We start from the raw sequence: 16,942 nt of genomic DNA on the forward strand, positions 1-16,942 counted from the left end.
CAGTTTAAGTGAAATAATTTAAATGAAAAATAAGAGTCAAAACAAAATGGGAACAAGGGATCTTTCTGGAGTGATGAAAATGTTCTAAAATTGGATTGTGGTATAAATTCATTAAAAATAATTGAATTGTGCATTTAAAATAGGTGAATTTTATAGTATATAAATTATAACTGAATAAAGCTAATAACAGCTATATAAAACATAATTTAAAAGAGCTGATAATATTGCTAAGAAGAAGAAAGCAATATTTGTCTTAGTCTGATCCAAAGCAGGTAATTTGCCTATGGACAATTGGAAATGGACCTCACCAATGAGCCTTTATGCATTAGTCATATCTCTGCAAAGTTCAGCATTAAAAAATAAAATACACATGCATATAAAATATATATTATATGTATTTAATGTGTATGTGTACATATATATGTACAGAAGCATTACCAACATTATGCATTTTGTTTGCAGGTACATAGTATATACATGTACCCCGCTTTTAAAGTCATATATATACACATACCTTTAAAAATACACAATATATTCCACCTGACTTTCTCTTAAATGTTGGTGAAGTATTTTTATAGGAAAAAAATTGTAGCCCTGATACGGTTTGGATATTTGTGCCCCTTGAATCTCATGTTGAAATGTGATCCCCAGTGTTGGAGGTGGGGCCTGGTGGGAGGTGTTTGGGTCATGGAGGCCGATCCCTCATGAATGTCTTGGTGCCCTTCCCGAGGTAATGGGTGAGTTATTGCTCTGTCAGTTCATGCGGATCTGGTTGTTAAAACGTGGCACGTCCTTCTCTCTCGCTCTCTCACTTGCCATGTGACATGCCTGCTTCTGCTATGATTAAAAGCATCCTGAGGCCTCACTGGATGCAGATACTGGCACCAAGCCAAATAAGCTTCTTTTCTTTATAAATTTTCCAGCCTCAGGTATTCCTTTATAGCAATGCAAACAGGCTAATATGAGCCCTAACCAGAATAAAAATTATACATAAGAAATCAAGAATTCTAATGTTCTTTTCAATGTTGTTTTTTCAAAATAATTTTAGAAATTGTTTTTTTGAAGTAATTAGGAACACCCAGACCATGAGGAAAATTGGGTCAGGAAGAGCTGGTCATAAAGTACCCTCCACTCCCATGCCCTGCACTCTCAGTGCAAAAGTTTCAATTTTGTTTTTATCATAACAGCATCCATATGCTTTAATTTCTCATCAGAGCCCCAGGCAAAAGTTACATAAATATCAATGAAACAATTCCAAAGAGAAAATTAAGTATGAAACAATCCCAAAGAGAAAATCAAGTACAAAATGATAATCATTATGTTATTTTAAAACATTCAAAAAGGAAAAGAAACTTCAGAAGACCCAAATGCAATGGTAATGGTGAGAATTGCAAGCAGTGGCTCCAGAGCGTTCAGCAGAATCCCCAGTCCGAGAATTTTCACATTATCAAAGGCAGCACATCCACTTTCTTTTAATTGAGTGAGGAAAGGAAAATGACTATGGTAGACGAAGCATTGATAAGGCACTTTGATAATATAAAGATGCAGAAGAAAAACTATTTTTTCCATTCCTAACTTTGGGTTATTTTACTCAAAAGGCATTGTCTAGTCACATTGCTGGAGAATCAAAGAAAGTGAGAGGCACAGTTTGTTCTGACTGCTGTACTGTGCTATGCGGCCTTGGGAAAGTTGCCTAATAAACTTCTGTGCTTTATTTGGTCAGACCAAAATGGGCGATAACCCACCACCCTGGTTGGCAGGTGAAAGTCACAGACTTGAAGCAAAGAGCCTGTCTTATCTTGTCCCTTCTCTTTCTAGACGGTTGCAATCTATATGAAAATGGAAACGCTTTGTGTCATCAACTTTGCTCATTTCTCAGGTGCTATGCCATGACCCCTTAAGGTCCCTTGAGCTCTGACCACTGACAGGTCTGTGGCTGCATTATTCCCAGCAGGCAGATAAGCAGCCTGGGGAAGATGGTGCCGGCTGAGTGCTTTGTCCCGGGTGCCTGGCTCCCAACTGGCCTCAGTCTGAAGTCACAATGCATGCACTCTCTCTGTACCTGCCAGTCCCACAACTTTTCCCTTTGCTCTGTGACATCTTTACAAGATCTAAAAGGTTCCCCCTTCTCACGTATGTCCCCTCACAGAATCCCCAGAGCCACTCCATGACTTAGCTATCATCTTACAGCAGAGGGACCGTAACTCAGGGGAGTTGGACCACCATCCAAGGTCACACAGCCTGTGGACGAGTAGCAGAGCCTGCCGATTCCACATCCTATGCCTTTGTGCCAGCCTTCCTTTGAGGGCCTCGTATGGGCAAGTCACATGCTTTTCAGCAGTTTGCAAAGCTCATTTCACTAAGCATGTTCCAAAGCCAGGTAAGTCCATGCAAGGCCATTTCTAAACTTAGGTCTAGTGGCTGGTGTAAGTAGGTGAAATTTCAAATGTGCCCCCTGGGGAAGTGACTGAAGGACACACCTTCAGGAGGTGGGAGTGCAGGGCATAGCCCTTTATGAGCAGCTCCTGCTGACCCAGTTTCCCCCAAAGCTTGGCGGTTCCTCATTGTCCCCAGCTGCACAGAACTGACTTCTTGCCCAGGGTGCATGGTAGGGACTCTACCATCCAGCCACACCCTATTCATGGTGAAGAGAAGCACAGCTACAACTTACCTTCAATCTTGCAGTCAAATCTAGCAGCACTTCCCTCCACAACTTCTAAATCGCGAATGGTCTTAGAGAAATAGGGTTTTACATGAGGCTTTTCCTCAGCAACAGCCTCAAGGAAAGCTTGGGACACATCTTCTAGAAGACAGAGAAGAAGACCAGGTCATTTCTTCACTCGTTGTTCTCGCCTCGCCTCTAGCTTAAAGAAACTAACTTTTAAAAAAGTTGCTATGATTTAGCAAAGAAGCCAGCTTTGAGAACTGAATCATAAGCACGCCTTTCTCCTGGGGACAGGTTGGCCTGCTGCCAAATGGTTTTTGGCAGAAGAAGAAACTGTGCCCAAGCTGAGGAAGTGATCAGACTCCCCCTTCCCCTTATGCTGACATGTTGAAAGAGGAAATCATCTTTAAAAAGGATTTCTGGCTGCATTTCATGCTGTTTTAGGATTCAGCTGAGGGTATCTGAGCAGGGCAGGACCTCACCAGCCTTCCTAGTCTTGGTATCCCTCTGCCTTCCTTCTGCAGCAGGTGTTCCACCTGCTTTTTACAAGGGAGGAGTCAGGTCCTAGCCGCATCTTTAGCTTCCAGTGGCTCTTTCTCCATGCTCACACTGCCTTCATGCTGTGTGACTGTGGACCAGGATGTGGGATTGGTTCAGGGAAAAGCTGTAACTTGGAGGGACACCTGTATCTCCTCCCTTCCCTTCAGGCTAGTCTGGGTCATCTGAGGAGGGGCAGAAGTGGCTCAGGAGGGACCAGGCCTGTGTGCTGCAGTCTCTATCCCTGGCTGTGGGGAAGCTCCAGAGCAGGCAGTTGCTGGCCTCACCAATAACCCTACCTTTGCTCACCAAGGGAATCTAAACTCAGATTCTCACCTGTGGATACAAAAAGCACCAGGCAGGGAGGGACAGAGGGTGTCTCTGGCCAAATGAGATAAGGGTCTGGCCCTGCATGCAACTGAGGCAGGAAAAGGCTGGGGCTTTCACTGAGGAGATGGACGGGACAGCATCTAAGATGGTGAGCAAGTAACTGACCCTATTAGTCTCCAGGAGGAGACCTGCCAGTCCCAGTCTGCCCAGTTCAAATGACACGATTCAGCATCATGAACAATGCCAAAGAATGTGGACCATATGAGTTAATTTTTATTTAAAACAAAACCACAAAGATGGTAGAAAATAGAATATTTTATAAATCTTACACAACTACATGTAATTTTAATGTTATTTTTGCCTATTAATATAGAATATCACTTTTGCCATAAGAACAAAAGAAGATTTTAATACAGTCTTTGTTAATTTTAACACAAAATATATGAAAAAGCATAGCTGAGGTCATCTAGTTCTATTAGACAAATAACAACTTTCCCCCCGAAAATAGTTAAGCTTAAAGTTAAACGATTAAGAATAATTATTAGACTTAGTAATTGTCAGGGCAACCCAAAATTACTTCTGAATTTATCCTTGCAGGGAATATTAAAAAAAAAAAAAAAAAAAAACCAACCAAAACCTCAAAATGCCCCTTTGTTCCCCAACCCTTTCTTTCTCACCAGCTGGCTGGAGAAACTCCTCCTTACCTTCAGATTCTAGTTTTTCTGCATTGAGCGGGCTGGTTGGTGACCCTGTTGAGGATTTCCTGCCACTGAGCCCTGAGATCATTGCCATAGAGGACAGTCTTCCAATGGCTCTCACAGCATTGCCCGTTTTCTGGAAAATAGACACGAGGGTTGGACTCAGGCGTTGTCCCTGGTTCCAGCTGGGTAGTGCGAGGGGCTGCAGGGAGTAGAGCCCAGCCCCAGAGAAGCAGCTGTTCCCTGGAACAAGGACCTCCTGAGAGCCGAGGTTCTGCCAGAGGAGCGAACCCAACCTTGCTTTGCTCAGCACTGTCAGTGTGTCAGAAGATGTTCAGAGAATGGAATGGGGCCTGGAACTGATGTGTGCGTTAATGTGACTAAACAAGGTCAACATGAGACAAAAACCCTTTTCATACAGTGCTTCAACTCCCATAAAAGGGATAGTTTATATAAAGCAACTGCAGGCTGAGACAGCTCCAAAGACTTATTGCTGACTGGGCCTAGCGGGGCTATTTCTCGTAAAACAATGCCAGTGATGTGATTATAATTGGCCAAGAGAATAGTTACTACAGATCCCACAAGTCCTGATGCAAAAATAATCATAATAATAATAACACAGCATCCTGTTGACCTTGGGCAAGTCACTTAACCACTCTGAGCTTCAGTCTCCTTCTCTAGGAGGGGGCTGGACAAGATGATCTCCAAGGTCCCATTTAGCTCTGTTTATAATTCAGAGACTTAAAAGATTTTGAGAAACACTCTGGCTGGCCCCTGCACAAGTCCATGATGCAGTGAAGCTCTGGAGGGGAGCTCTTCCTTGGTGTGCATTCAGGCACCAAAAAGAAGCATTGAAGAAATAAAAGGCAACGGCACTTTGCTTCTCAGTGACTAGACTTGGGAGAGGAAAGAATTTCTGCTGAAAAGGATCAGAACTTGAGATGTAATTTATTTACATTGCAAAAATTCTACCAAGCATAGGATCCCTAATAATGTACAATTGTGTCTTATTGTTTCTTTTCTTTCAGTAAGTTTTTCACCTTTTTTCTAAGGTTAACAGGAATGACTAAGATAAGAAAACTAAGGCACAACCAAGTCTTTCCACCCCTGCACCCAAAGCATCTTTTTTAGGCATCTAAAAGCTGTGCATCTAGACAACAGATGTCACCACAGACTGGCTACTTGTCCCCCCTGAGAGAGGGAGGAAACAGCCTCTTCATAGGCAAATGGCTTGTACTCATTGCATCTCAAACTCTGCCAGCAAAGCCATTTTCCTCCTCAGTTCACTTCACATGCTCAAGTACTTCAGTAAAGCCTCACAATTTAGGACTAGTTGGAAAGCCAGTAAGCTTCAGTAAAAAGACTGATCATTTTGAAAGTAAATAACTTCTGGGTGCTAAGGAAACATACAGAAAATTGTGTGCGTGTGTGTATGGTTAAAGAGGAGACCTACTGCAGTGAGCGGGATGACCTTACTGTCATGCCTCCTGCCATCCTTGCTGCAGACTGCTCTCATGCACTTTGGACAGACATTTCACCTTGCTCTGTCCCCTGGCCATCCCTTCTCACACACATCACACTGTATGGTGTGGGTATGTTTCTGGCCTCTGCCACCACAGTGAGGCTGGGTCGCTGAACAGAATCCACGCAGCCCCAGGTGGAGGTGATGAGGAGGGGAAGATGGTGAGAGATGAAAACTGAACAACTTAACTGTGCGCAGAACCACCGTGTGGCCCTGCGGAGAATGCCTCTGCAGGCTCAGGCCACGTGGCAACCTTTCATGCTCTTCTGGGAGATGTTACTGGTTCAACCTGTTTGTTGTGCTAGACAGAGTGTAGAGAGAGAGAGACCCAGCTCTTCCCATGGGAGGTTACCCTGCCCTCAGGAACAGGTAAGAGGTGGTACCAGCCATGGCAGCCCTCCCTACGTAGTCAACGTCAGACCAGCCTGCTTCCTAATCAACCCGATTCTCAGACTCGGCCCTTCTCTGCTCTCCATTCCCTTTATCCAACACAGATTGGTTTGTCCTGGGCTAGGAGCCTCTAAACCCAGAGGGTTCATTCCCAACAAGGGACAGGTTAGTTCTCTAACCCTAATTGCTGGGAGACCTTGTGCAAGTCAGTTCCCCTCTCTGGGCCTCAGTAGCCTGGGAGCAGAAGATTCTAATCTTCCTGCAGTTCCAGACCTCTACAGAACGACTCTGGTTTATATCCATAAATGTGTAGCAAGGAACACCCGCCTTGAGCCCATGGGCTCCCCAATTCCAGACATCAGGATTGGGACTGATGAGGACTGTCTTCACCTGTGTGGTGTGGCGAGACGATGTCTTTTTTCTTCCAGATTTTATTTCATAACAAAATGACTAAAATGAAGCTATCAGAATGAGGAAACAAAAGAGTTATAGCATTTCAGAGGAAGTAGTAAATATATTAACAAATAAATATGTCTCACATAGGGAGAACTTTTCTAAAAGATGGAGATATCCAGCATATAATTTTTAAAACATAGAAAAATATTTGGAAATTGATTTGTGAAAAAAAATTGCCGAGGAAGTTATTTGTCAGAACTAGAAATGAATATATCAGTATGTTCTAGTCTTCCAGTTTTATGCCTTTGAGCTGACAATTGGTTGTTGCTTTACTGACCAAAGACCTTTGGAAATTTTTGGAACATCAAGATCGCCAAGTTTTGATTTTGTAATTTCTCCCTTTTTCTTGCTTGAGGGCAATTGCCCAGGCTGGGTTCCTGTGTCGCTGGTGAGCAGTATCTGCACCAGCCTCCTTCATGCAGCACAAATTCCCTGCCCCTTGGAGAGCTTGTGGGGCCAGCCATCCTGGCTTGCCCAGGCAGGCTTGTGGAGTTTCCCAGGATTAGGGTCTTTTGGCACCAATACTAAGACATTCCCTGACAAACACACAGCAAGCTGGTTACCCATCAAAGCCCCCCATATATACCAGTAGCCCCAAGACTACAGTTTCCCCTGAGCAGTGCATACCATCCAAATGGGATGGCCAAGAATACTCCGTGCTATACTGAGTCCAGTGTTTTCTCCCCTAATGCCCTTGGTCCATACTGCTGGGGTCTTTATGGTTCCCAGAAAATAAAGATGGCTACCTACGGGCCTCTGATGTCTAGTCTTTTGCTTCCAGTGTGCATGCGGAAACCCTGTTAATCTGCTCAACCTACCTGCCCCCATTGCTACACCTTTCCAACATATCTTTGTAAAATTCTTTTAATATAAATTTAAAATATACCTTCTTTCGGAATAACTTGATTCTAAGATGAGTAATATGATTAGTCATCTATACCCAGCCTAGCTTTGCTTGTAGGGATTTGTTCCCATGTCACTTCATTCCTTCTAGGGCTTTTTATGAAAACCACACCAGAATAACAAGAAGGTGCCTTCTCTGGCACAGCTGCAGAGAGTTCTGGGCCACCTGAGCCTGATCTTCCCCTCTCCCTCTGCCCCCGCCCACAGCCCACTCCACCCCACTGCACAGAACCTTGGCTGCTGCAAGAGGGAACCCTCATATTCCAAGGGGAGCTAAGGCCCTGGTGATTGCAGTTAAAATGCAGAAAACATTTTCCTGAGGGAGCAACGTAACATGAAATGGTTAGAGCTGTTACCAGGGAAGCTACTCTTCAGGGAAACTACTTGTTGAATGGAATTTTTGTGGACAACTTTTGTGTGCAATTTTGTGGAAAAATCATTTCCAAATGTTGCCATCTATACTAAAATATAAAATTAAGGTTCATTCTCTGAATTCTACCCTTTTCTTCCCCCGCCCTTCCAGAAAACCCTATTGCTAATAATGCCGTAAACAAGAAGAAAAAAAAATTGATTAAAATATCAGCATAGGCTGGGCACTCAACACTTCGGGCAGCCAACGCAGCAGCATCGCTTGAGGCCAGGAGTTCAAGACTAGTCTAGGCAACACAGTGAGACCCTGTTTCTACCAAAGGAGAAAAAAAATATTAGCCGGTCTGGTGGCATATGCCTGTAGTCCCAGCTACTCAGGAGGCCGAGTCGAGAAGATTGCTTGAGCCCACGAGGTTGAGACTGCAGTAAGCTATGATTGTACCATTACCCTCCAGCCTGGGTGACAGCATGAGACCCTGTCTCTTTAAAAAAAAAAAAAAAAAAAAAATCAGCACCACTATGATTCCCTGACTGATTTAACTGAAAAATTCCCTTTGCCTCCTCTCCTGTTTCCTCATCTCTTCTCTGCTCCTAGCCCCTGGGTTTAGGCATCCTCCTGGCTTTAGTTCATCTGCAGATGTTCCCAGGTGATAAGGCTGCCCCTTAACCTATAGCCTCAGCCAAGCAATATCCACTTAGACTCGCTGCTCTGAGGACTGCCCCGCCCTGACATCAGCTTCCCTATCCTTTCCAGAAATATTTCTTTGAGACCTGCTGGCTACAGGATTATTAATACAGCTGACTTTGACTTTGTAGATCCTCCCCCACTTTTTTAAAAAGAATATTTGCTACTCAGATCCTAGTGGCACCAAAAGGTAAGCAGCTACAGATGTTTCAACTCACCTTGCACTTGAGGGAGGCCTGGAGACCCACCTTCCCATGAGGGGTGTAGCCAGGAACTGACTTCCATGGTGGAGGAGCACAGCTGATATGTGCTCGGGATGGTGGTCACTTAAACTCCACACTTGTGGCCCCCATTCGCCTTTGCTCCCTCTTTCAACCTCTGAGTGACACTCTACTTTTTGAGGCAACTGTGATTTAGTCACCTGGTGTGGTAAATGACCAGTGTTCCAGTTGCCTCCAACACAGTGATTTCCCTTTTCTTTGCCACCCAGGCAAAGTCTCAATGCCCCTGGGTCCCTTGAGTATCCAGCTAAAAGACTCTGCTCCTGTCCAGCCGAGCCCAGCCGGAATGGGTCCGGCTCCCACCTCTGTGCCTTCTCCTCCACCTGTGCAGTCCTCTTCTCTGTATTCTGACTGAGGTTCCACACCTAATTCAAACTCCTGCACCTGGGAGCATTTCCTCATAATCACATCCAACTCTGGTTGCGACCAGGTCCGTTCTATCCATACACACCCATGGCTATGGAGAACTATCCGGATAGTTTATACATCTTGGTGCGTGTTACATCCTTTCATGTCTAGTTGCTTCAGTTCCCCATTGCACTACATAGTCCCTGAGTAAGGAAACCATGTCCTCCCAATTGCTTGAACCTGGGAAGCAGAGGCTGCAGCGAGCCGAGATCGTGCCACTGCACTCCAGCCTGGGTAATGGAGTGAGACTTTGTCTTGAGAAAAAAAAAAAAAGAAACCATGTCTTCTCCAGCAGCCTAAGAATTGTAATTCTAGGTCGGGAGTGGTGGCTCACGCCTGTAATTCCAACACTTTGGGAGGCCGAGGCGGGTGGATCACGAGGTCAGGAGATTGAGACCATCCTGGCTAACACAGTGAAACCCCATCTCCACTAAAAATACAAAAAATTAGCCAGGCGTGGTGGTGGGCGCCTGTAATCCCAGCTACTTGGGAGGCTGAGGCAGGAGAATGGTGTGACCCGGGAGGTGGAGCTTGCAGTGAGCCGAGATCATGCCACTGTACTCCAGCCTGGGCAACAGAGCGAGACTCCATCTCAAAAAAAAAAAAAAAAAAGAACTGTAATTCTAATTGTGGTAATAAAAATGATAAAATAGGTGATGATGGTGATAAACTGAAAAACATCCTGTGGTTTTGGATAATAATTTTATCCACCCATGCCTTTTATCAGAGGCAGTCTTGGGGTTAAGACTATGTGTTTTGCAGTCAAGCTCTGGGTTTGAATCCTGACCCTTCTGCTTATTAGCTGTGTGATCCTGGATGGCTTTCCTAACCTTTTCTCTGCCTCAATTTTGTCTGTAAAGTGGGGATAATAATAGTACCTGCCTCCTAGGGTTAAAAGATTTAGTGCATAGGTAGTGCTTTAAATAGTCCCTGACAGATGGCCTACCTTCATACCTATTAGCGACTGGGATCGCTTCTGGACACTCACCATGTGCCAGGCATTGTACTACTAAAGGCCACATGAGGATGATCTCGTGTAATTCTCATAATTATCACAACAATGCTGTGAAGTTGGTACCACTATTATCCCCGCTTTATAGATGAGAAAAATCCACAGCAAGGTTACATCATTTGCTAAGGACACATGGCTATTAACATACAACCTTCCTAGATGGTGGGACCATGTCTCTCTCTTTAGATCATGTGCCCTCCTTCATCATAAAGAAATGTGAAACCACCATACTACCACCCCATTCTCAGGGTTGACAAATGGACCTTAAAGTGATGTTGCTCATCCCAAGCCATGAAGACACAAAATGTCATTGGCTTAACCTGAATAAGGGTTTACGGTCCCCTGGGGCAAAGGTGAGCAGGAACAGAGAGACAGCTAAGCTAAGAATCCATCCCATCTCCTTGAGAAAGGGACTCTGCACTCAGGACTAAGCAAACCAGTGTACCTTAATCAGCTGCCTAAATTGGTCCCAGACTACTTCAGAAATAAATTTAAACTTTCTTGGTGTGAGGCCAGGGCAAGCTGGAAATGAAAGTGGCTTGAACAACACAAATATGAGGGGCAACATCCCAGTCCAAAGTGACCCTCGCATTACCTGCCATTTCCTTCTTGCCATGTACTTCTTCATCCGGTCCTTGGAGAGTTTCTTGGCCTCCATGTTCTTGGTATCTTTCATTAGCCATGGATGCTGAAGGCACTGCGTGCAGTCCAGGCGGTTTCTGACAGAGGCAGAGATCAGGAGATTTTTGAGCAGGAGGAGACCTCAGAGACCACTGGTTAGTTCAGAAATGGGAGGCCACCTGTCCCTGGTCATGAGGGCAGAGCCCAGGGCCCCTGCTCCCGGACCATCCACCGTGATCAGGATCACTGTGCTCTTCACCTTTCTCCTCACTTGGTCTGGGTCACACTAACCAGAACCAGCATGGGTTGGTGTTAATGAAAGCCCAAGCACCAAGGAAGTGACTGGGCTCCATGGCCTGCTCTTGGGATCGAGGAAGAGTAAGTGCTGCAGGGCAGACGTTTCTGGGATTGGCTGGCACCCTATTCCAGGGTGGCGTCATTCTGCTCCTCCCATGAGGGCTGGGGCCCACAAAGCCTAATCCTCCTGCCACCCTGTCTGGAGGAGGGGAGAGTTAAATCCTAGGATAAAATCTCCAACAATCACTGAACTTTCATGTTTAATGTCTTACGGTGTTGTTGAATATCAGGTTTTTCCATTACAACTCAAAGAAGTAGGTCCTGCCTATAACCTATGAATTATGACTACTTTAGAACTGCGCTGAAACTCACTTCATCTTTCTGAAAGCTCTGGGGATCTAGAAACATTTTAGAGCCATTGCCTTAACTGTAACAGGACTAGGAAAGCCTAAAGAACCAAATGCCAACATACATAGAAAAATGACTGGAAAGAAGTATAGCAAAATGTAGTGATCTTTAGATAAAGGGATTATAGATGATTTAAATTTTATTATATTCTTCAAATCCTCTATAATTTTCATGCATTATTTTTATAGTAGGAAGGAATTTTTTTTTTAAGTGCTGATAGGTGGTGATTTCTGGTTGAAGAGAGGCTGGGTATAAGAGTTTATGGGAATTTAGTGTCTTGATCTATTTGAATAAGATCAGTTCTTTGGTGAATCCATTTTATGAGCACAGAGGGATCCAGTACAGCCTGTTACTGACTTAATTCAAGGTCAGATGAGAAAATAAGATATATACACACACAATACCTTGTTTACCAAATCTTCAGTGAATAAAGCTTGGATGACAAAAGCCATCCTTGTACCAGAGTTACTGAGGAGGTTTCCATCTCCTGAGGCACCTTGGGTTTGGGGGTCCCTCATATTGGAAGAGAATTTAGACTTCCCACAGTATCTCAGTTCTCCTTGGGTCATGCCCATTTCTGATACAGACTGTGACAGCAAAAGGCTAAAAAGATCTCATTGTCAAGGAGTGTAGAATGGGGCCTCTGGGGGAGTTTGGCCCTGAACTGGCTAAAAAGGACTGAGAGTGGGGTGCATCACAGGAAAGCCTGACAGAGCCATCTGAGACACTCCAATATTGCTCCTTCAGCAACTAACTGTGCCTTCCTGCCCCAAACAGCCATTCTTCCTCGGGGGAGCCATCGGCAGCCCCGCAAGGCTGCAAAGTCACCTGGGAGTGCAGAGCCTCCTGCCTGCCCTGGAGCCAGGCCCCTCCCCTTCTCTCTAGCACGCCACCCATGTCAACACCACCCTTCTTGGCAAGGCTACAACTGCTCCCTGGGATTGCCAAGTATAGCTCCAAGCTCCTCGGCACCCCTACAGTCAGGCCCTGCCTCATCTAGTCACCTATTTGCAGAGTGGGTGAGCTGCCCAATAGGCCAGCTGTTCTCACCTGAGTCCCACTGCTCCCTTTCCCTGGGCAGCTCTCCCTACACATACAGAGCCCAGGACAGTTCCTTCCAGGAGATTCTGTCTAGGCACACCCACTGCCCACCTTCAGCCAACCTCCCACTCTGGTCTCCTCTACAACTCCAAGCTCCAATCTTCTACTGAAACACAGAGGGCTTGAGTGCCTGACCTTTCCCCACAGCCCATGCATGCTGACCTCCCACCGTTCACTTCCCTATGTTCACAGCTGCAGCAGGCACAGGTGGGGAACCTCAACAGAGGAGGAGCTGGGAGAGGGCTAAGCCCAGTGGTCTGGGATCATAGCCTCCCTTTGGCCAGATGTTAGAAGGTACCTGGCTGTATTCAAGCAGGCAGTTATTAAATAACTGAGATATAAAAAAACACTAAGCCAGAATAATAATAATAATCTGGGGATATGATCGGGACCCACAGAGAAGATCTAAGATGCCCGTGTCCTCTGCTCTTGCTTGTTGAGAGGGTCCTTCCCCTGCAGCCCCTGAAGAGGGCTATGGCTGGCCACAACTGTACCCAGAAAATAAGAAGGGCGGTCATTATTCACACAGAACAGCTGCCCCTTGCTCTGTAACGTGGTCAAGTGTCGCTTTTCAAGTCAGGTGTCTGAGCCTCTGAAGGTGAATCCCATGTCTAGCTCCAGGGGGCAGGGCCTAGGAAGTCGCCTCCCCAACCCACATGCATTTGGGTCTCTTACCATGCCCACCCTCCCTTCCTCAGGGAATGCTAGGAACGACCCAAGGCGGGGTGGCAAGGAGGGCACCCCAACAGGCAAAGGAATCCCCCTTTGCTTCCCAACACAGGGCAGGGAGTAGGGAAGCAAAGACTGAAATCCCAACTCATTACTTCATATCTTTCTTCAGCAGATTGCTGATGAAATCCTTGGCATCGTCGGAGATCTCATCGAATGCCTCGTCGTCGAAGTCCCAGGTGGCTGAGGTAACGTTGGCCAAGGTTTCGTTATCGTTGTCTCCCATGAAGGGGGAAAGGCCACTGACTCTGGAGAGACAAGAGCAGGACAGCAGGTGTGGCTAGGAGAGGGCGCGACGACCAGGTGAGTGCTAACTGAGGTCAAAGGCGAGGGTCGGCCAGCCTCCCCACCCCCAAACTCACGCTCTGTGGGCCTTGCACCTGCCTTTCTTCCACTTGTGGAAAGAAAAGAGGGTGTGGTTCACAGCCCTGTCTTTTCTTGGTCACCTGCCTCTTGACACCACCTACCTGTGAGGCTGAGGTGCAGCAGGTTGGCTTTAGATTACGGGCTTCTGCAAGGTACGCGGCAGGGCTGATAAGTCCCTCTGTCCCGGTTTTCTATTATTCTCCAAAGCCCAGGCTAGAGCCTTCTCCAAGCCCCTTCCTCCCGTGCTCCTGCCCCCTCTCTGTGGACTGGGCACATGGTAGTGATCACCACTGCACCCTTCTGTCCCCTCCTTCCCGCCTCTCTCCACACACCTTCAGCTCTAAGAAGAGGGCCCGGCAAATAGGAGAGGCTCAGCAAGTGAAGTGTGTGCCCAATGGATAGATGGACTTTGAATCAGCAATGTAGGTTCAGGGAACTTGAGGCATTTATGCCAAACTAGAAAACTTCCCTATGAGGTGCCATGGCAGAGGACAGAGTGCAGCCTCTCCGCTTGCTGGATGGCCTTGGACAATTCCCTGATCTGTGTCAGTTTTCTCCTCTAAAATGGAGAAGCTGCCATTTAACTATAGGGTGGTCACTTCTTCATCCTCATAATCATCATGATGGCAGCAGACATTCATTGAGCTTTTTCTATGTGCCAGGCACTGGGTCAAGTGCCTAAAACAAGTGAACTCACTTAATCTTAACACTGCCCTATGATGCAAGTAATTCTTATAACTTTGTTTTACAGATGAGGGAATTGAGGCACAGCCCAGGCTCAAGTAACCTGCCCAAAGATTCGCAGCCAGTGAGATTGGAAGCCAGGTATCTGCCTCTAGAGCCTGTCCTCTTAAATGCTATACTATCCTAACATTTCTGTGAAGATGAAGTAAATTGCAGTGTTCAGCACTGGCACCAGGCCTGGTCCACAGTAAGGAGGCAGTCCATGCCTGGAGATCTCATGCAGTTCTGCTGGGTTCCCTCCACTGCCTTACCAAGCTGTGAGTGCAGGAATGACTTTGTGACCAGCAGCTTAAGCCAAATAAACTTTATAAGGTAAAGAATTTCAAAACAAAATAGAGCAGATTTGTGGCTTATTGACCTTACCTCTCACCTCTGTGCACCTCACCTTCACAGCAACAACTCACCCCACTGTTCATGAGGGCCTTGTGAGTCAGCCTCATGGGTGTTTGACCAGCACAGTTGCCCACAGTCCCACCCTTAGACGGGCCCTGTGCTTGGTTTAATGCTCTGCTGCTGTCATCTCAAGATTCTCAATAAGGTTTGAACAAGTGGCCCCACCTTTTATGTTGCAAATTATGTAGCTGTTCCTGCCCTGATCTCAGCTGAGCCCCATGAGATGGGTCTGGGGGCCAGGCGTGGTGGCTCATGCCTGTAATCCCAGCACTTTGGGAGGCCAAAATGGATGGATCACCTGAGGTCAGGAGTTTGAGGCTAGCCTGGCCAACACGGTGAAGTCCTGTCTCTACTAAAAATACAAAAATTAGCTGGGCATGGTGGAAAGCACCTGTAATCCCAGCTACTCGGGAGGCTGAGGCAGGAGAATTGCTTGAACCCTGGAGGTGGAGGTTGCAGTGAGCCAATATCGCACCATTGCACTCCAACCTGGGCAACGAGCGAAACTCAATCTCAAAAAAAAAGAGAGATGGGTCTGGGGCCCTCCTGCCATCAACCTGTCAAGTTAGGGCTTTACCAATGTCCCTTCTCCCAAATGCTTATGAATCCATCATCATGAGCCAAGCACTGACAGCTTCAGGAGTAAGGCTTTGGTTGAGTTTGACAGAACAAACCCCACTTGAAATATTGGGAGAAAAAGCTTGCCATGGGAGGAACCCTCTGGTGAAACCTTTTGTAAAGAGAAGAAAGCTTTTACAATGTGAATTGTCTCATCCTAATCAACATATTTGTGTTTCTGAATAATAGATTTTTGTGGATGGGATTTTTTTTAAAGCAAGACCCTGATTTATGTTTTAAGAAGGCAAAGAGAATCATTCTCGGTCATGTCCCCATGAGGGAAGGGTGGGCATTTACCTGTCCCCGAGTCTGCACTGTTATCTGCTGCTCCTTTCCCCTCTCTGGGCCTCAGTTTCTCCTTTTTCTTTTTTTTTTTTTTTTGAGACAGAGTGTTGCTCTGTTGCCCAGGCTGGAGTGCAGTGGTGCGATCTCTGCTCACTGCAAGCTCTGCCCCCTGGGTTCATGCCATTCTCCTGCCTCAGCCTCCCGAGTAGCTGGGACTACAGGTGCCCACCACCACACCCAGCTATTTTTTTTGTATTTTTAGTAGAGACGGGGTTTCACAGTGTTCGTTAGGATGGTCTCGATCTCCTGACCTCGTGATCTGCCTGCCTCGGCCTCCCAAAGTGCTGGGATTACAGGCGTGAGCCACCGCGCCTAGCCAGTTTCTCCTTTTATACATCAAGGGGACTAGGCTAGATTTCCTAGGGGCCTCCCAGCTCTCTCTGTCTCTGTGACCCCGACCCCCACGTGGCCCATGCAAGCCCCATCAGGAAGCAGCCTGTCTCTTGCCTGTCAGCCACCTGCTGCTTCTTTACATTTTCCACTGGAAACAGAGAGGGGGGAAGTCCGGCAGTACTCCAAAAGATGGCAGGAAAAGCAAACAACCCTGCTGTGGAATGTAGAAAGTTCCCCTTCTGCAAACCTCTTTTCCTTATTAGGAACTATAATCCTGCAAAGATAGGTCTTAATCTCTGCAACTCTGGGCACAGTCAGGGAGAGCCTCCTCGCCTCTGGCCTCTGGCACTCCTCCTTCCTGGCAGCCTATCCATCTGAAATACTCTCCTCACCCTGCCTGGCTTCTTGCCTGCCCAAGTTCCCCCAGCATTCTTCCTATTAAAGAGCATGTGTCTAGAATAAAAAATATAACACATACACAGCATGTTGACAAAGAGGGTGTTTGAATTTTCAGTAATGCTGTTGCTGGGTGGTGGGGTTTTACAGGATTTTTAAAAACCTTTTTGGGGAACTTTTTCTTTGTTGCAGAATTTGCATAAGGGATCATGTCTTTTAATTTTTTTTTTTTTTTTTTTTTTTTGAGATGGGGTCTTGTTCTATTGCCCAGGTTGGAGTGCAGTAGTGCGATCTCAGCTCACTGAACCTCTGGCTCAAGCGATCCTTCCACCTCA

General features: G+C 46.3%; 1 protein-coding gene and 1 long non-coding RNA gene across 12 annotated transcripts in view; one reads left to right on the top strand and one right to left on the bottom strand.

Moving 5' to 3' along the window:
• LOC117979742 (uncharacterized) overlaps positions 1-14,855 on the top strand; it is a 45,722-nt gene extending 30,867 nt beyond the window's left edge. For 2 of the 3 annotated variants that reach the window (XR_004670688.3, XR_004670689.4), the window contains exons 2-3: positions 13,528-13,715; positions 14,530-14,855. This is a non-coding gene — a long non-coding RNA (uncharacterized LOC117979742). Of the gene's footprint in view, positions 1-13,524; positions 13,716-14,529 lie in introns of all 3 variants that reach the window. The other variant, XR_004670686.4, reaches the window with a different exon arrangement.
• The window catches only part of MYLK (myosin light chain kinase), a 271,706-nt gene that overhangs the window by 3,660 nt on the left and 251,104 nt on the right, over positions 1-16,942 (bottom strand). For 6 of the 9 annotated variants that reach the window (XM_034957201.3, XM_034957195.3, XM_034957199.3 and 3 more), the window contains 4 exons: positions 13,508-13,660; positions 10,852-10,975; positions 4,237-4,366; positions 2,672-2,803 (listed from right to left, as the gene is read on the bottom strand). In XM_034957201.3, coding sequence (XP_034813092.2) covers positions 2,672-2,803; positions 4,237-4,366; positions 10,852-10,975; positions 13,508-13,660 — 539 coding nt within the window. The remainder of the gene's footprint in view (positions 1-2,671; positions 2,804-4,236; positions 4,367-10,851; positions 10,976-13,507; positions 13,661-16,942) is intronic. The other 3 variants (XM_034957198.3, XM_055110355.2, XM_063602908.1) reach the window with 1 other exon arrangement.

This window comes from Pan paniscus, chromosome 2 (assembly GCF_029289425.2).
Source record: "Pan paniscus chromosome 2, NHGRI_mPanPan1-v2.0_pri, whole genome shotgun sequence".
In the NCBI taxonomy this organism is placed as follows: domain Eukaryota; kingdom Metazoa; phylum Chordata; class Mammalia; order Primates; family Hominidae; genus Pan; species Pan paniscus.